The sequence below is a fragment of the Argentina silus genome (assembly GCF_951799395.1).
Source record: "Argentina silus genome assembly, chromosome: 4".
In the NCBI taxonomy this organism is placed as follows: Eukaryota; Metazoa; Chordata; class Actinopteri; order Argentiniformes; family Argentinidae; genus Argentina; species Argentina silus.
In genome coordinates, this window is record NC_139658.1 from 5693238 (window position 1) to 5711972 (window position 18735).

The 18735-nt window shown below is 39.6% G+C and overlaps 3 protein-coding genes across 5 annotated transcripts; 1 reads left to right on the forward strand and 2 right to left on the reverse strand.

Moving 5' to 3' along the window:
- Nucleotides 1–321: 321 nt before the first annotated feature.
- Nucleotides 322–4584, forward strand: LOC310803224 (interferon-induced protein 44-like). 2 transcript variants are annotated; one of them, XM_083667921.1, is made up of 8 exons: nucleotides 322–391; nucleotides 1412–1470; nucleotides 1968–2001; nucleotides 2436–2631; nucleotides 2851–2997; nucleotides 3175–3346; nucleotides 3697–3797; nucleotides 3932–4584. In XM_083667921.1, the coding sequence occupies exons 2-8, from the start codon at nucleotides 1422–1424 to the stop codon at nucleotides 4097–4099; spliced, it is 867 nt and encodes a 288-aa protein (XP_083524047.1). In that variant the 5' UTR covers nucleotides 322–391; nucleotides 1412–1421; the 3' UTR covers nucleotides 4100–4584. The 2 variants fall into 2 exon arrangements, with proteins under 2 accessions (XP_083524047.1, XP_083524048.1); XM_083667922.1 differs by lacking the exon at nucleotides 322–391 and having other exon boundaries at nucleotides 1420–1470; nucleotides 2470–2631.
- A 521-nt stretch (nucleotides 4585–5105) lies between these two features.
- LOC310803331 (aminoacylase-1A-like) lies at nucleotides 5106–11207 on the reverse strand. The gene is made up of 15 exons (XM_083668066.1): nucleotides 11103–11207; nucleotides 10656–10783; nucleotides 9943–10007; nucleotides 9743–9847; nucleotides 9542–9636; nucleotides 9231–9307; nucleotides 8728–8817; nucleotides 7882–7938; nucleotides 7684–7757; nucleotides 7234–7283; nucleotides 6996–7140; nucleotides 6840–6908; nucleotides 6584–6663; nucleotides 6416–6476; nucleotides 5106–5795 (listed from the first exon to the last, which is right to left on the reverse strand). The coding sequence occupies exons 2-15, from the start codon at nucleotides 10780–10782 to the stop codon at nucleotides 5631–5633; spliced, it is 1260 nt and encodes a 419-aa protein (XP_083524192.1). The 5' UTR covers nucleotide 10783; nucleotides 11103–11207; the 3' UTR covers nucleotides 5106–5630.
- Nucleotides 11208–12797: 1590 nt separating this feature from the next.
- Nucleotides 12798–17004, reverse strand: abhd14a (abhydrolase domain containing 14A). 2 transcript variants are annotated; one of them, XM_083667538.1, is made up of 5 exons: nucleotides 16940–17004; nucleotides 16384–16664; nucleotides 16021–16136; nucleotides 15473–15708; nucleotides 12798–13939 (listed from the first exon to the last, which is right to left on the reverse strand). In XM_083667538.1, exons 2-5 carry the CDS (start codon nucleotides 16644–16646, stop codon nucleotides 13757–13759), a joined length of 798 nt encoding a protein of 265 aa, XP_083523664.1. In that variant the 5' UTR covers nucleotides 16647–16664; nucleotides 16940–17004; the 3' UTR covers nucleotides 12798–13756. The 2 variants fall into 2 exon arrangements, with proteins under 2 accessions (XP_083523664.1, XP_083523665.1); XM_083667539.1 differs by lacking the exon at nucleotides 16940–17004 and having other exon boundaries at nucleotides 16384–16887.
- Nucleotides 17005–18735: the final 1731 nt, after the last annotated feature.

Sequence of the window (18735 nt, forward strand, 5' to 3'; positions counted from 1 at the left end):
TTACTTTGTTTTCTCGAGATCTCGAGAAAATGATCCCGTTATCTCGGGAAAACAACATTTGTTATCTCTCATTTTGAACGGTCTAAAATGTGTAATTGCATTTGCACAGCTATAGGCCTATAGTCGTATGACGGTGCTCATACAGTGCACTGTTTGTTTAATTTGGAGGAGTTTCATGAATAATTCCATTCATAAAAGTGAAACGGTTAGACATTAAACGGTCCTGCTTTATAAGAAATAGAATAAATTAAAGAAAGAGCTGTATGTGTATACACCACATCTGTCATATTGATGCTCTATATCCGGTAACACAAGAGAAAGGGAAAGTAAAGGCTGAAAAACGATACAAATAGTGTTTCACAATCGCATTCTCAGTCAGAGCATCAACAAGGTAAGTCTTCTGCCTCCTTACTGCAGATAAATCTGAGACATGTCAGCGTAAACTGTACAGCTTCTTTGCCAATATACATTTTATGTAACATTATTGTTTTATACATTCTAGTTCACTTGAGCGCGGTCAGTACTGACATCAAAGCTATTATGACACGTGGAAGACAACTCTATTATGTTAATCCAAAATTAAGTTTTCAAATTATTTCAGTTAATTACATTTAACTTAGCAAAGATTAGGGATGTTATATGATAACCAATTTGGTATATAATACAATGTTTTCGTTATTATGTTGCAATTTATTTCAACTGAATATTAGGCGGTACCGTAGATACGAAAGTCTTCATTTGGGCCGGTAAAGGCTTGTACAAATTACATTGATCCTATATTTTGTCAGTTTCACATCCCTTAGTTTTCTGTAACAAGGAAACGGTTAGACATTAAACGGTCCTGCTTTATAAGAAATAGAATAAATTAAAGAAAGAGCTGTATGTGTATACACCACATCTGTCATATTGATGCTCTATATCCGGTAACAGAAAGAGAAAGTGAAAGAAGCTACTGTAAAAACAAGTTATTGACAACTGCGACAAACCTACTGTGAACAGGAGATGACACGTGGAAGACAACTCTATTATGTTAATCCAAAATTAATTTAAAAATTATTTCAAATTATTTCAATTAATTACATTTAACTTAGTAAAGATTAGACTTGTTATATGATAACCAATTTGGTATATAATACAATGTTTTCGTTATTATGTTGCAATTTATTTCAACTGAATATTAGGCGGTACTGTAGATACGAAAGTCTTCATTTGGGCCGGTAAAGGCTTGTACAAATTACATTGATCCTATATTTTGTCAGTTTCACATCCCTTAGTTTTCTGTAACAAGGAGGCTCATGTCTCTTATTGAAGGATCCACTCCACTCATATCTGACCAAATATCTGTTTGATTACTGTGGTAGCTGCCTGCAGTACATTACATATTAATTACTTATTTGTATTTCTCCCTCAGAAAAGTAGACATGGGTGGTCTATTTTCTTCACAGACACCACCACCACCACCATCACCAAGTAAGGACATAATATTGTGTACACCATATATAAAGGACTGTTCTATCTCTGTGGCAAACACAGCATGTGACATCTATTTGTTTCTTACTGTCCACAATTTACTGGTGCACATAAGATAAATACACATTTGCAGTTCACCACCAGTCCAGCAGTCCTAATTTAGATATGTTCTACTAGATCAAGATATCTACATTCTTCGGCATAGCAAACACATTTGAGAGTGCTACGGTATTTCAGATAGTCAACTGTATTCAAGTGCTCATTGTCACAAAATGTCAAATCTGGTGTCAGAAATAAAAATGTATTTATGTCTGCATGGTGAAACAAACAAGATCTAAGTATGCTATGCAATAAGTACAACATTTCTTACAAAATAATTGTAAAAATGAAAATCAATGGTTTTGGTGAGAAGTTCAGAGATATTTGGAACTTTAGAGCACAAATGGTATCAGAGCAAAGTTCATTGAATCAAAATATTTTCCTTGTGTGTCATACAGCATTTAGCAGCCCATGGAGAACAATAGAATGGAAGTACGTATTGACTGACATTGAAGCAGATTCACTTCACAGGACAACACAAGAGGGAAACCAAAGCTTTTATCAGCTTTAACTTCAATTTAACTAGAAGAAAACTAATTTACACTATTCCTCTCTCAACAACAGCCTTTGGAACATGTGTTTCTCAACAGGTTGCAACAGACTAGACTAAAGCAATATGCTAACATTGACAATGTGATTGATAATGTAGTAGTAATGATAATAGTTACATTTCCTGTAAAAAATGGATTCAATAGACCACTTCCTCCATATTATGGTAAATGCAACGGTCATTATAGGCCTTTGGTAAATGGTACAGTACTATACACTACAATTAGGTAAAAACAGTGATGTGTTACATAGTGTGTTACATAGTTTCATTTTCCATTACTTCAGGAGGTACAGTAACTCTTAATTGCCTCTGACAGTAAGACAACACAGATGGTTGATAACCTGAAACAGTTTCAGCTGAATGATCAAGACATGGGTCACCTCAGAATCCTGCTACATGGACCAATTAGTTCCGGGAAGTCCAGCTTTATCAACTCGATCAATAACGTCTTTCAAGGGCGTATAACATCTATTGCGCTGGTGGCCACATCAAGCATAAGCTTCACGAAAACTGTAAGTTCCAATAGATGAGGAATACAGAACCAAATTCATTGAGCACAAACAAAGCTCAATGGATTTGGTTCTATATTCTTTGGGCTCTGACATGAATTGGTTCTGTATTATATATAATACCCTAGAGGAGCTAATGTTTAGTACAGTTACAGTAAATGTTCACCAAAACATTAGCTCAGCTAGGGTATTATTCAACATGTTTAATGCTTTTCTTTTCAGTACAAAACACACTATATTAAAGACGGAAGTTCACGTTTGCCCTTTGCATTCAACGATGTCATGGGTTTGGAGCCAGGAGATGAGTCAGGGATTCACCCTGATGATGTCATCAATGCTCTAAAGGGCCATCTAACAGAGGGCTATAAGGTAAACCAGAGGCAAACACACAAACTTGTAAAAATGTGGCCTTGATGCCAACAAATAAAATAGACCCTACTCTAACCAACCATGGAGCTTATTATTTCCGAGCCTAGTTCAGGACAATACAACATGACAAATAAATGCAGATAGAGATCTAACACATCTTCTCATTTTCTGGGCCAGTTCAATCCTAGATCCCCATTAACACAGGTGGAATCAGGGTATAATGGGAATCCCCAGTTAAGTGACAAAGTTCACTGTCTGGTGAGTGTTGTGTCAGCAGACTCAATCTCTCGCATGCAAGAAAATGTCATGAACAGGATGAAGACAATCAGGAGGGCTGCCAGTGACCTGGGTAAGTGAGCCATTAAACCCCCTTTTATGTTTCCCAGTGTTTCTGTTCTCATTGCCATAACAACAGCAACTACGTACTGATGTCACAGAATCAGGTTCCAGGTAACGCAAAAAGTATACTAAAACTTTACAAAGAGTAATTAGCCAAGAGGTGCTTTAATGGAAGTCTTATTTGTCTCAGTGTATGTATCACTAATGGATATTGATAACTATGATGCACATACTGTATAGTTTCAATAAAAGCATTTTTAAATGGGGGTAAGGGACATCATGACTGTTAAGTGGCATTTGACTGTAGAAACCTCTCAACCTTTCATGATTATGACTGTGTTGTCTAAATAATGTCTACAGGAATCCCTCAAGTTGTTGTCATGACCATGCCAGACAAGGCTTGTAAGCTGGTAGACGGTAATCTGAGGAATATCTACACAAGCAAGAGGATAAAACAAATGGTAAATGTTTTTTTACATGATGTGTACCTAAGATAATTTACTTATTTCATATTAAATCTGAAATGGCCGTGCAGAACTGATCTAATCATCACTCCAGTAACTTGAAGCTCATCTTGTCATCCATTGTCTCTCAGATGGATACATGCAGTAATGAGCTGGGTGTCCCACTGGACTGCATCCTGCCTGTGAAGAACTACAGTGGGGGTGGTCTGGAGAATGACATGAATGTGCTACTGATGAATGCCATGACTCAGATTGTGAACTTTGCCAATGACTACATATGGGACCTCCAACAATCTTAGGGTGATATGCAATAAGTGGGAAAATATTAGAATGAAGCAATATTTCAATATGCTGTTATTGTGCTACCATTTTATAATACTTTTATCTCTAGAATAGATTCCTATACAAGAAGATAAGAAGTCTTATGAGGGGAATCTCACTCCCAAGTATTAATGAAGGCTTTCAAAGGTTATTATTGAGGTCTTATCATTATTGAGGTCTTAACCTGAAAGTATGGCTAAATATGAAACTACCTGTTAATTGAAACACTACCCTCCAGCTGTTATGATATGTTGCATTTTGATCCCTCTTATGAGTAGAGCCAATCAGGGCAAGGCCAGATCTGACGTAGAACTAGGTATAAATGTGGATGTACAAGGAGGTTACTCTTTGAGAAATGTCTGATCGCTGTATCAGAACTTTCTCTGAGGCGCCTGTCTGCTGCTTTTGCACCTGTTTTGTCTGTGCCTGTCTTGTCAATAAAAACATCATCTTATACTATGAAGATCCACGGTCTGATCCTTCATTATTGATCACTTTGAGTCCTTCACTAGTCTCTATGGACACCCCTGAAGAAATGTTGGTAAACATTGTTCTAATGCTCTATGAACTGTAATGATTGTGAACTGTCTATAGTGCTGTTATGCATGTTGTATTTCTAGCAGAACATACAGTACAGGCACCATATACAGTACAGTATGTATACATGTTATTCTATTTTCCACATCACCTTTTATGCATCATACTGTACACATTCATTCAATTAAGCTTCATGAGGTATGCTACTCTGGACTTTCATGTAGAGGATTACAGTTCCACTGTTATCATGAGTGGCCACCCTATGCTCATTAACTGTGTTACTGGTGCGTAACTCATATATACAGTTGTGGTCAGAGGTTTACATACACTTCTGACCACAACTGTATATATACACAGTATATCATATCATTGAAATGTGTGTAAAGCTGTGTAGCAGTATGGTGCAATCGATCTATCAACAATTCCCACCGACATGGCACATTTAATCAACCAGTTTAATAAAGAAAGATCGTTATTCAAATCAGCTCTATCAAATACAAAATCAGTATAATTTAGCAAGCATAAAAATTACTCTTCAAAACAAAATTATGAAATGAATCTCTAAGGTCATAAGCATTTAAGATATAATTGCATTTGTTATCTAAATTAATCTTCTTAGTCCTCTAGTGATGATACCCTGATTTGTTGTTAAGACTGCTTACACATACACATAAAACACATTCTCATAATAACAATGTTGTTATAAGACTGATGCAATGATGTGTAATGCAACTGTAGCTGTATCCTGAGTTACTTCAAAGAAAAAATAATGCATACAGATGGCATGGTGCCAAATGCTAAGTGATTAGTTTGATTTAAGGATATCTGGATGGATTAATCTCATTCTTTGGTGCTGCTTGCAAACCCTTCTGGATTATTCAAGATTAGTTCATCTGTGAGAAGTTTCAGCTCGACATGTGCCAAAGAGGGGGAAGGTAGGGTGAAAGAGTATGTGAGGCTGAGGTGTTTCGTTTAAGCCTCGCCAGGCAGAGCGGGCACATTGGCAAGTGCCGGCACCAATTTCTCGTACACCTGGATACCCTTGAGGAAGACTTGCTCATTCAGGTATTCATTATGGTCGTGTAGCAGGATTGGAGTCTGGTTCATTGGTGAAAAGCCGATGGCAGGGAGGCCCACCTAGGAAGAAAACATATTTATCACCTCCTGTAAGATGACTGTGAGATTTCTGTGTAAAGAGTGCACTGTCACTAAACATCTTATCAATTTCAGAAGAGACATATTTAAAAGTACTATAAAAGGATTCAAGATCCAGGGCAGTAAAGGGAACAGTCCCTCCCTATATGCAAGCAATGGTCAGTCCCCAAACCCCAACACGATCACTCTACTAAAACTAAAGACATATCTCTTTAGATTACACCTGGGCTCCTCCTCCTCAGACCTCTCCACCTCCTACTACTTACCCACTTCAATGGTACCTGAACTTTTGCATAATAAAAAAATAAAGAAAAGAAATGGACTAGAAAATAGTTTTCTTCCTTTGCTCTAGCATTGGGACTGCTTTTGGCACCTATTCTTATGGAACGTTTTACTTGCGATGACGGTGATGTATAGTTGATTCACTTACTTTAGACAAATGTACTAGTACTACTAGTTGTATTGTAAGTCGATCTGGATAAGAGTGTCTGTTAAATTACTAAAATGAAAAACACACAATCCTGATTGTTCTTACTGTTTGAAAAGTGAGATGTTGTTTACAAGTATATCGCCTTCTATAAGCTACTGTTGTTTTCACTCACCGCTCTAATGAAACGACTATCAGTGGCTGCAGGGAAGATCTCCTTTTCCAAAGTCATGTTCCTGAGTCAAAGACATAGACATTTAATAAAAGCTTAAATTAAAATGTTTGGAAACAACAAGACCAAAGAGATTATATGTTTTAAGGTCAGCATGTGATGCATCCTTACATTTCTTTGCAGGTTGTGCTGAAGATTTTCCACCAGGGGTCACTCTCATCCGTGGATGTCACATTCTGGTTCATGTGTTTCTGTGGAGGGTGACAACAGTATTAAAAATGATAAGACCAATTAAGTAAAGGCTCTTCTTTTTCCATTCAGTAATTTATCAACATAAATATCTGTATTGATCTCTGATGTGTTTTCTAAATGCTCAATACAAAACACACAAGTGTGTCTGGAACCAGGCTGTTTACTATTAACTGACCTGAGCAAACTCATAGGTGATGCCCTCACCCGCCTCCTTACACCACTGTTTAATCTGCTCTTCAAACTCCTGACAATGAAAGAAAGAGATTTGAAATGGTGAAAGACAACATTGCACTGAACTGTAACATCACGCCTACATGATAGAAACACGCACCTGGAGATTGACAGTGGGTGGTATTCTCAAATCAAAGCTGACATCCATCTCAGCAGGAATGACGTTGTAGGCCACCCCTCCTTTCACCATGGTCATGTTGACTGTGGTGACATCACCAAGAGTGAAACACTCGCTGGTGTTCAATCTGCAACCAACAGATTTCAAAGTTGAAATCATACTCCTTTTAAGATGCTACAGCTCCCTCCAGTGGCTCAACTCGGCTCTCCTCCTGTCTTACCGGTGTTTCTCCTTCTCTCTGAAGTCCAGGAAGGAGTTGATGACACTACGCTGAGATGAAGGAAAGAGATACAAGCAAGTGACACTGACATCAACATCATCATCATCATCATCCTCATCCTCCTCCACATTCTCGAATGCCGTTTTCAGCCATGCGTGTGAACTTAAAGGTAGACTCTGGGATATGATGTCACAGCAACATTTAACCAAGATATTTGGAGTAAGTAAAGATGTGAACAACGGTAAGTACTCGTTAGACGTCGGCGCATGCGCACCGTCGTGATATGTGTGCCGGAGTTGATCGTCGCCTCTCGTTACTTGATTGTCATCGTTTTGAAATGATCTTTGGTAGCGCTTCCCCGTTCTTTTCCCATTGACGTCATATCCCCGAGTCTACCTTTAAGTACTGTATTTATTGAAAATCGTTTCTGCCTTAAATAAAGAAAATTACCAGCTTCTCAGCAGCCGTGTTCTCCACAAACCTGGAGCCATGTCCAGGACTCCCTGGGCAGTTGACTGTTATCCCTGAGGGAAGGAGAGAGATAGTCAAGGCAGGGTGAGGGATGTTTCTGGTGTGTGTGTGCTGGGTATGCGAGTGTCATTCAGTGTCCCGGCTAGGGCCAGACTCTCTGATGGGGACAATACTCACACCAAGGGTTCCTCTCGCCATAGAACACAGTGAAGGCCTCCCCAGGGTTGGCAAGACCTATAACCACATATACATATACACTCACCAAACACTTTATTAGGAACACCTGTACACCTTCTCATGGTGGAGGTGGTGTACTGGTGTGGGGGATGTTTTCTTGGCACACTTTGGGCCTGTTAATACCAATCAATCATCACTTGAATGCCACAGCCTATTGTTGAGTATTGTTGCTGACCATGTACATCCCTTCATGGCCACAATTTACCCATCTTCTAATGGCTGCTTCCAGCATGATAATGCACCATGTCACAAAGCAAAGGTCGTCTCAAACTGCTTTCATGAACATGATAAAGAGTTCAGTGTTCTTCAGTGGCCTTCCCAGTCATCGGATCTGAATCCAATAGAACATTTTTGGGATGTGGTAGAATGGGAGATTCTCAGCTTGAAAGTGCATCTGAAAAATCTGCAGGAATTGCGTGATGCAATCATGTCATCATGGACCAGAATCTCAAAGGAATGTTTCCAACATCTTTTGGAATCAATGCCACAAAGAATTGAGGCTGTTTTGAGAGCAAAAGGAGGCCCTACCCAGTATTAGTATAGTGTTCCTAATAAAGTGCTCAGTGAGTGTATAGACACAGTACATAGACAGAAGGTTACGATGGTCAGACAGCTAAAGGGAACTAGGGAAGTATGAATTTCAGTGCTGAATAGTGTCTCTGTCTTTAACTATGAATGGCCAAAGGTGAGTTTTAGGGCGGTGGCATACAATAGTAGCAAATCACATCTCTTATTCAGTGCAGTCACACTCACTCAATCATTCACCTTGCAAAGCTGTATATTTACCTTCGTCAAGTGCAAAGCCAATGTTTAATTTTTTGAACTCTGGATGCTTCACAAACGTCTCCATTCCTTTTTGACCTCCAACTTCCTCATCTAAGAAATCAAGAGAATAAAATCTGAATCAATGAGCAAGATGCAAATCCATATTTGTATCTGTGCATTTCATTAGGTTGCTATTTTGTGGTTTAATATCATGGGTGAAATACTGAACTCAACAAAGGAAATAAAATGTCCATACTCTTCAAAACCACTCAAGAAAAGAGTGAATTAATTTAATTTCCCTTTCAGTTTATGCTGTTAGTCAGCACTATACCTCACGCTTTATGTGCATTCTTTAATCATGGGTTAAACCAAACAAAATGATCAACCAATAATCGACAGACTACTAAGACTCCTAAATAGATTAAAGATCATTAAATACAACAAAAGGAACCAATCAATTAGCCAATGATATTGTTACTGAAGAAGTTTTGAAGCCAATATTAGCCAGCAACCAGAAATCCTACCAGGAACAAACATCAGGTGGATGGTGCGAGTCAACTTCCTTCCCTCTGCTTTCAGTCTTCGGATGGCCTGGATATACCTATGGAAGGCAACAAGCAGGAGCTTATTATGAGGATCACATACCATGTATTCATACAAGTATTCTGGAACATTGTTGAGTGAAGGGGGGCAGTGAACGAGTAGACATGCATGCATTCACAATACATGAACATGAAAGACACAATGACTGATCAGCAGAACTGTCTACTTGTGTGTGTGTTTTTTCAACTACATTTGATCTAAAGGTTGACAAATCCAACCAGGCCACACTCACTGTATGGTGACACACTTCATGTCCTGTGTTCCTCGAGCATAAATGTTTCCCTCTGCGTCTTTGACAGCAGCAAACGCATCATACTTCCAGTGTTCCTAGAATGAGAGAAATTAACATGAGTTCTTTCCTTGAGTCTTTCCTGCCACTTGTAATAAAGGTGACAGAGGACTCTAAGACTTGTGAGTGGTACTGTCACTGCACCTGGTAAACAGGCACAACATCTGTGTGGGAGTTCAGCAGGATGGACCTCAGAGCAGGGTTCGTCCCCTGCCATGTCATGATGGACACAACTTTGCCAGGGCAAACCTTAGGACAGGTATGAGGAGAACAAATTCACAGGAGTTGGCATGACTATATTCTGTGAGATAAGTTTCATGTCAAAGGGATGAGCACATAAACACCTCAATTTTTTTCATGGGCAGCCCAAGCTCCTCTGCTATTCTGTCCAGGAACCGCAGAGCAGCATCTACAAAGATATGAACACAACCAAAGGGCCAATAATTAAATAAATATTGTTCTATAGACTATAACTGTTACAGACCAGAATCTGTTTACCATCCAATTCTGATGAATTAAGGAAACTGACCTAAATACAGTATATTTAAAGTGTCAAAGATTTGTTTCAATAGACACAGGCAACAAACATACTCTGAGTTGGCAATCCAACTTCTATGGAGCATTTACTGAAACAATTCAATTCAAGGCTATTCACATTTAATGTCATGTCATTCATGTATGACATTTTATTCCAGCTTTATTTGACTTATTTAGCCTACTCCTACAATAGAAGGCTCTCGTTATCAGAGGAGGTTATCTGCAATAGATTCAAATGTCTTCCATGGATAAACGGTGTACCAAAGTCTCCTTCCACAGCTTGGCATGCTAGACTCTACTGAACCTTGGTTGATACAGCAGGTGAGAAACATTAACTCGTGTCAGTGCCAAAAAATACTGGCTTCCGTTTTGTGCTTTGCTGTTAACTTGTATTGTCAAATACACTTGTATAACGTGTATTAGACAGATGTAGGACACCAAAAACAAAATGTGAAATTGATCATGACATAAGAAACACGCCAGTGTAAAAGGATAGCTATAAAGCTTCACATATATTTACCATAGTCAGGCTCTGGGTGGACAGTCTTTAGACGGAGGTACTCTCTGAAGAGACTCACAGATGTGTCTTCTCCCACAGAGGAGGTCTGGCCACCACCACCACCTGGGCCATCCTTATCAGGCAACATACTGGGTAGTGTAGAGCAGGGAACATTAAACGCAAACAAGAACAACTAGGTCTAACTAAGACGCGTTGTTTAAATAGAGATGTTTCGGAGTAGAATGTGTGTGAGAGAGACATAGGCAAATTGTGAAATCAACCAACCTCAATAGATATTGAGTGTAGCTATAGCGTCCCTCGGTTAGCTAGCTATGCTAAACTAGCAATTTTTTTTTTTTATAAATAACACATGCGAGGAAGGATTATAGGTATTATCTATGAAGGTCATACAGCGGCAGTTGATATATTTAGGAGATTGGTAGATGAACATATGTCTTAGCTACTTACCTTGTCAAATCCCTCACGTCTGTAGGTTTAAAGTTCAATGGGTCCGTTCGATTACGATTAACCAGGCGATGGCCAGCACGTGTCCTGAATACATTGGGAAGGGGCGGCGCAAATCGCACAGAAATGTACAGTATGCCGGTGGGTCCAAGGGCGGGGGACAGGTTCTAACATTACATTGTTATATGTGACAACTAATGTGATAAACTATACGCTTTTTCGAGTAATGTTTTGAAGCCAAGAATACTTGCCATTCAGAATTACAGTTACACTTGGCCTTTATCAGGGTCAGCAAGTCAGCTGATGCAGCAGAAGCAATGAATGTGTCACCAAACTCGGCAGCCTTCACACCACCCCTGGCAAATTAGCTGGCAAATTTGAGTGCTTTCAGATTAGATCTCTTTAACTTCATCACAGTCATTATGGGTCATGAAGGTGTGTTGCATGAGTTAAGACATTGTTTGGTGCTATCATAATCATGGCAGGAGTGGTCCTCTATAGCTCAGTTGGTAGAGCATGGTGGTAACAATGCTGGGACCATATATACTGAAGCACTCACTGCAATGTAAGTCGCTTTGGATAAAAGCATCAGCTAAATGGCATCTATATATAGGAGAGTGACAGCAATGATCAGGCACAGAGGGAGAGAGAGAGAAAGCAAACCTGTAGGTAAGACAGTGAGAAGTGCCTCTCCAAGCCCATAGAGTTCATAGTTCATGATTTGTCAGTGTAAATCAATCTGATCAAATGATAGCAGCTGTCCAGGGTGTATCAAGTGTGTTGACTTCATGCAGGAGAGTGACAGCCAAGGACAGACAGGGAGAGAGAGTCAAGCATGACACTGGCATTCAGTACTGTATGAATGGCCCTAAGACTTATTGGGAGTTGCCCTTCCACAAGGCCCCCTTTAGCATTGTAAGTTTCTTCGAGATTCTCTCCCAAAAGTCACTTGAAATTAGCACAATGCCCAAGGACGTAGGAGCTGGACATTGGTGGGTCATATTGTAACCCAATGATAATAACTGTAACACATACATTGTAAATACATCATGTTCTTTCCATCAAATGATGTTACAATGTATCCACTAGTTTTGAATTAGAAGGCACATAAACACACGTTTTAACATGAAAAAATAGACTCCTAAACCATTACACGTGGGTTTGCTGTCATCTCAAAAATGTAATGAGATCAGCGCGTAATCGGGTGCAACGGTTTCGCCCGGGCTGACAAAACGAACGCTCTGTTATTTAACCACTAGCTGTTGAATGAACGATGGTGCGAACTGCTGACTTGCGTCCGTTTAGTCCATCTGTGCGAAACCATTGGGTCATGGGGTTGCCGTTAGTGCCAAATATGTCGTTGTGCGTTACTACGAAATACTTTTCCATATGCAATGCACGTGCCAGGTTTATGTAGTCGACCCCAACTCGTCGATTCAGTAGCCTAATGTAATAGAGGTAAAGGTTGTATGAAAATATCTCCACTAAACAAAAAAGGTAGAGTGATAATATTCCAATATTCCTCCTATACAGTTTTCATATTTAGAATTCACAGGTTGTCAGTCGACCTATGAACATAATTAGGATTAGATTATAATTCTATTTCCTTGCATATTACTTTATAATTCCGATCAATGTGTACAATGCAAATACACTCAAAATGTGGATTACACAAAATAGCTCACAATTTTTGTAGTTTTTTATTAAAGGCATAAGCGCAAGAACACAATTCAAACATTGCCTTTTCATTTCTGAGGCTTAATTTAATAATTCTTCAGTGAAAAAAATCACCTATTTACATTTTCATTATAATTTAAAATAAATAGTGGTCATCATAACATAAAATGGAACATACATAGTGTACATTTGTTGTAGTTGCTGTTACAGCTTTATCATTCAGTACATATCTTATTTAAAGTTGGAATGATAAGCTTTGCCAATAATAAACAAGACATACAAGAATGTGAAGTTTCACAGCATGTCAACTTGGTGATATTGACCGCTATAAACATAAAAAATGTTTGAAACCACTGCATTGCAAGTTTATACATCTATTGACACTGACGTTTTTCACTCTCTCTCTCTCACACACACAGCAAAAGAGGAAGGTACACTGCTGCAAATATTAGAATTGTATAATTAGTATTTAACTAAGTTTCTGTAACAAGATATCCATGTCCTCATCCAAATATCGACCAATGATTCAGTCTCCAAAGTAGTCACTCTCTAAACACTGCCTTTATTTTAGCAAACCTCTTTCCTACAAATGTCACCACTCATTTCTAAGGACTGGTACAATCTCCCTGTACCTAACCTCTCCATCCTCATTTACCCCCTCTTCTTTATCCATCCGAACCTGACTGATGTCGATGTCCCTTGTTTCATAAGTGTCAAACACCCATTAAAGAGTTGCTCTCAAATAGATTTGATGTCAACATAAGCATCATAACAAAGGCCACTGCACACCAGTGACTAGGCTAGGGGTTAGTTTATGATATCAAAAGCAGCCTTTGCCCTACATGCCCAACAACTTTCCCTCCATGTCATTTGTGTAATGTTCCTTTGCTTCCACGCAACCCTCCTTCTTGTTGTGTGTATATATATCCCTCTTCTTTCCATCCTTTCATCCAGTTCCTTCCCCTTCTCTTGTCCTCCTCTCACTCCAGTTTGCTGAGAAAGTCCAACAATGCCTGGTGGAACTCACGGGGCTTGTCCATGTAGCAGGCATGCCGTGCTCCTTCCAGCTTCAGCACTGAGTGATGTGGCAGCTGAATGAGGTTCTTGTGGGACTGGGCTCCAAGGTTGGTGTCCAGTGCTCCAAACACAATCAGAGTGGGAGTCTGCAAATAGAAGAGGCGCAGGAACAGATTAAAGAAGGAGTTTTACTGTACATTTGGCACACTGTTTTCACATCCACATCCGTTCAGAGCAGGAGCGGAATAGACTTACTGTTATCCTGACCACAGTATGAAATCACCATATCATAAAACTCTATAATAATGTAGCAACTACTTGCAACGAAAGAACAGTTTATCTGTACTAAGTATAAACTATAGTTATAGCTCCATTCTGCCATCTAGTGGGTGTTTTGAGTGACTGCACAACATTTGAGGAATGATATGAAACAAATAAAATAGTAAAAGAACATAACAGCAAACAGGTGAGGGACATAAACAAAAATCATCAGTTTCATTAATGAGAGAGGCATCTAAAAATGTTTCTAACTCAAACACAAACTAAATCTACTTGGGCACAGTAGGGATTCTATTTAATCTTAAGCCAATCAAGTACTTGCAGTGATCTAGGATGACAAGAACCTGCTGTTGTTATTGGTGCACTTCTCTGTCCAAGAGTAGAACCATCCAGTTGTGTCTAAGCAAACAACTGTCAGATTCTAGGTAAATAATTAATTATCATTACCATATCGCAAAATGCCTTTCAATTGCTATCATGATTTAATGTACACTCACCGAACACTTTATGAGGAACACTATACTAATACTGGGTAGGGCCTCCCTTTGCTCTCAAAACAGCCTCAATTCTTCGTGGCATTGATTCCACAAAATATTGGAAACATTCCTTTGAGATTCTGGTCCATAATGACATGATTGCATCATGCAATTCCTGCAGATTTTTCAGGTTCACTTTCAAGCTGTGAATCTCCTGTTCTGCCACATCCCAAAAGTGTTCTATTGGATTCAGATCCGGTGACTGGGAAGGTCACTGAAGAACACTGAACTCATTGTCATTTCATGAGACCAGTTTGAGATGACTTTTGCTTTGTGACATGGTGCATTATCATGCTGGAAGTAGCCATTAGAAGATGGGTAAATTGTGGCCATGAAGGGATGCACATGGTCAGCAACTATACTAACTATATAATAGGCTGTGGCATTTAAGCGATGATTGTTTGGTATTAACGGGTCCAAAGTGTGCCAAGAAAACATTCCCCACACCATTACACCACCTCCACCATGAGAAGGTCAACAGGTGTTCCTAATAAAGTTCTCAGTGAGTGTATATGTTCTGCTCTGTCATGACTGTGACATAATATGATATCCCCTGGTTTTTTATTGTGTGTGTGTATATTACACAGCTGTTGTTGTTTCATGGTGTTTTCTTAACCTGACCGCTCTACGAATTTCCCTTTTGGGACAATAAAGATATTGATTGATACATATACTATAGCAATTCTCCCAGCTGCTACTACTATTGACGACACACTAGGTTTTATCAAAATAATCTGGTCTAGTTCCTTTAGATTTCCTTTAATACAAAAAAAACCCTAAAATTGTTGCTTGCCTTCTACTACACATTATGCACCCAAACTCAGTTCCTTCATAGGCGCTCCCACCCAGACACACAGTATTTACCTTGATACTCTGGTACTGCTGAGACGTGTAACTGCGGGTTCCTACAGGGGCTATGGGTATGAAGCCATGCAGCTGAGTGCTTTGCTTCATAAGGAAGGGTATAGAGTAGTGCCCACTCATGGAGGGGCTCAGTAAAACAGCCATCCGGACACCCAGTGCCTCCATGAACCTCTGCAGAAGGTCCACCCGGTTCTGATCAGTCTTCACTGCATCAGAGTCCGGAGAGTTCCCAAATCCTATGAGCCAGAGAGAAGGAGGGAAAAAGGGAAACTGAAAAAAGCCTTAATTTAGTATGACTGTAAAAAAATAAAAAATAAATAAAGGTTTCCAATTTAATGACTAACAGGATCTTAACTTGGTAGGTACACTTTATCTATATTCCCAATCCACTATTAAAAACTCCAACTCCTCAACTGTATGACGCTATGCTTAACAGTGGTATTCAGAACTGTGTTCTACACATTAAACAACATAGCAGTGAGTCTTTGGCTTCATTCAGACTTAAGCAACATTACACACTCAGGCTCAGCTGTGATTGAAGCTAGTACCTGGCAGGTCCACAGCCAATGCCTGGTAACCATTAGTGGCCAGCAAGGCAAGGGTACCCAATTCTTCCCAAGTTTTGGAACTGAAGGCTTGGCCATGTAGAAGAACTACTTGCAGCCTGTATAAGAAAGGCATCCAATCGTGTGTTACAATCACTCTATTTATCAACAGTCTCCAACAGCAGCCAATACTGCAACAAACCTTTGCACATGGTAATCATAGCAGTTCAATAACTACAGTGTTCAGCAATATATACATTTTCTCATGTGCTATGCAACCTCAGAAATTAGGTGCTCTAAATGACACAGTGCAGATAATTGTCGATGTTTGAGATTATTTGTTGTGATGCTGGTGACTCTCCTCACCTGGGCAGTATCTGCCTACCAGATCCATCGACAGGCAATGCTTCCCGAAAGAACAGTGGGGGATCCCCAGGCAGCTGCCCCGTACGAACAGACACGTTGATGGATGGAGGGGGTGGAGGAGATGCAGCCACCAGCCCCATCCTTTGAACTTCAAGCGAGGGTTCCATGCTACCCTGGCGAATTGCTGGCAGCAGCAGGTACAATAGCACAGTGGCCAGCAACACTAGCCCCAGCACAACAAGACGATTACGTAAAAAATTCATTTCAGCGAGAAGTTTGATCTGGAGAGAAAAACAAAGTGAATGACGACAACTATAACTTGGCAGCTACATTGCCACATAGCTAACCAATCAGGTAGCCGCATAGCATCCTCCTATGCTTTATGCTATTCGGCTAACCAACCAGGTAGCTGGCTAGCAAGCTTAAACAAACGCATAGCCTTCGTCAAAAAAAGATCTAGCGTATGTGGCTATGTCTATTTCGTTGTTGGCAAAAGCAGTTCTATCGCCATCTAATGTTGTATTGAAGTGTCGTGGTGTGCGATGCGAGTACATACCACAACAAGCTACATTTGGTTGTTGTTGTCACTTGTCAGTCAGTTGCGCAGTCCTTTGCAGCCCATGTGTTTCTTACTAATAATACCGAAAGGGAACTGTTACTCCAGGTTGTAAACGTTCCAGGTGTCAATTTCAAATGATGTAAGGATGAAATATGTGTAAGCTACCAAAATATGAAATGAACAAAAAACTGTAACCTTAACATTATGGGCTGCACAAATCTTTTCATCGGGTAAAAGATTTTGTCTACACAACAGTGACGTCTGGTTTTAACGGGCTGACCAGCAAAACGACATTAATACCAGGTAATGTATTGGCGTGCAAAACTGAACTTGTAAACCTGTTGAAAAAAAACCCTGTTGCCTGTTGGTGAAAGTAGTGGTGGAGAGAGAATGTTCTTAACTAATTCGCGTAACAAGTCCTAATTGTTCACCATTTTCCTGAACCTACCCAGAATCCTTACCCAAATATTAACCCATACCTAACCCTAACCAGAAAGAGTACCCTTAACCCTTAACTTAACCGTTTTAAATCTCAACTTCAATGAGTTGGGTCGTCCCAAAGATCCCATTTAGCACTTGCCTCCTGAACTCAGTTCACTTCTGCACTTCTCCCTTCGTGGATTTGACATGTAAGTGATGAATGGTTTATTGTTGCATCCCAATTCTCTACCCTTACACTCAAGTGCGCACTTATTGTACGCTCTTACATTAGTCCACTCAATGTGAAAGAGAGGAGAGCACAATTGACTCAAACAAACAAAGCATACCAAGTGGGATATTGCCTATCCTCATTGCTTTTTTGCGTTGGACTCTTTTTCCTCAGTTTAAGTGTCCACGTGGGTTTAAATAATTAGACTAATTGAAGTTAGAAGGTTAATGCCAATGACTAAGAATGCTTCGATTGTACAATTGCACTGACTAGCCCATGAAGCAGTAGGCCTATGCGGCAAAGGTAGTGGGGAAACTGACAGAGTTACATAACAAGTAAAGCTAGGCGGACACTGCGATTTTCACAAACAACGATTCCAACCGATGAGAGGGTTTCATACTGCAAGACAAATTCTCCACGTCCCGCTGTCCTGACGCAATGTACACGGCACGAGCAGACCCGATGATGGTTATCACACTGGTTGACGCGACTGAGCCCCCTCACTCTAACCTTTGTTAATTGTTAGGACAACGGCAATAAATGGCTCTGGTCACGAAATAGTAGGACATTTCAGCTGTAGCCACAGTCTTCCTATGCTCCAAGAAACCTGGCATGACAAACAGACAATCACATTAAATGTTTGTATACACTGGTTTGTTTCAGCCTGTATTATATAATGCATAAGATGTATTATTAAAATCCTGTTTTTTTTTTATTTTTTATTATCTCTTGTGTCTTGTGTCTTAGGCACACACACAGAGCTGCTTAAGAATATCATAGTGTGTTACTCCTTGTTAACATTTCAAAGGTGAACTATGGAAGACAGTAGCTGATAAAACAGATGATGGTGTAATAAAGAAAAATACCATACACATTTCTACCCATATGCTGTAGTTAATCATAGATAACGGTTGTGGCCCAGAATTGTGTAAAGAAAGATTATAGCTTTGTGTTCATTCTTCAGCACCCACACATCTGGCACTTTGTTCTTACATCTAACAAGTGTTGGCTGTTTTTTTTTTTTGCAGGCCTAAAGATATGCAGAACTAATATCCAGCATATACAGAACATGAATTAACATATTATATTGATTTGTGGAATTCACATCTTGTCCACATACTGCTTTCTCTCAATTGAACACTAG

Coding starts and splice junctions, on each gene's coding strand:
- LOC310803331 (XM_083668066.1), bottom strand. CDS start 10,782: ATGTTGCCTGATAAGGATGGCCCAGGTGGTGGTGGTGGCCAGACCTCC. Junction 7,758..7,881: donor TGGCGAGAGGAACCCTTGGT/GTGAGTATTGTC, acceptor TCCTTCCCTCAG/GGATAACAGTCAACTGCCCA. Junction 5,796..6,415: donor ATAGTCGTTTCATTAGAGCG/GTGAGTGAAAAC, acceptor TTTTCTTCCTAG/GTGGGCCTCCCTGCCATCGG.
- LOC310803224 (XM_083667921.1), top strand. CDS start 1,422: ATGGGTGGTCTATTTTCTTCACAGACACCACCACCACCACCATCACCA. Junction 2,998..3,174: donor ATCTAACAGAGGGCTATAAG/GTAAACCAGAGG, acceptor TTTCTGGGCCAG/TTCAATCCTAGATCCCCATT. Junction 3,798..3,931: donor GCAAGAGGATAAAACAAATG/GTAAATGTTTTT, acceptor ATTGTCTCTCAG/ATGGATACATGCAGTAATGA.
- abhd14a (XM_083667538.1), bottom strand. CDS start 16,646: ATGAATTTTTTACGTAATCGTCTTGTTGTGCTGGGGCTAGTGTTGCTG. Junction 15,709..16,020: donor ATTGGCTGTGGACCTGCCAG/GTACTAGCTTCA, acceptor TCTGGCTCATAG/GATTTGGGAACTCTCCGGAC. Junction 13,940..15,472: donor AGCAGTACCAGAGTATCAAG/GTAAATACTGTG, acceptor TTCTATTTGCAG/ACTCCCACTCTGATTGTGTT.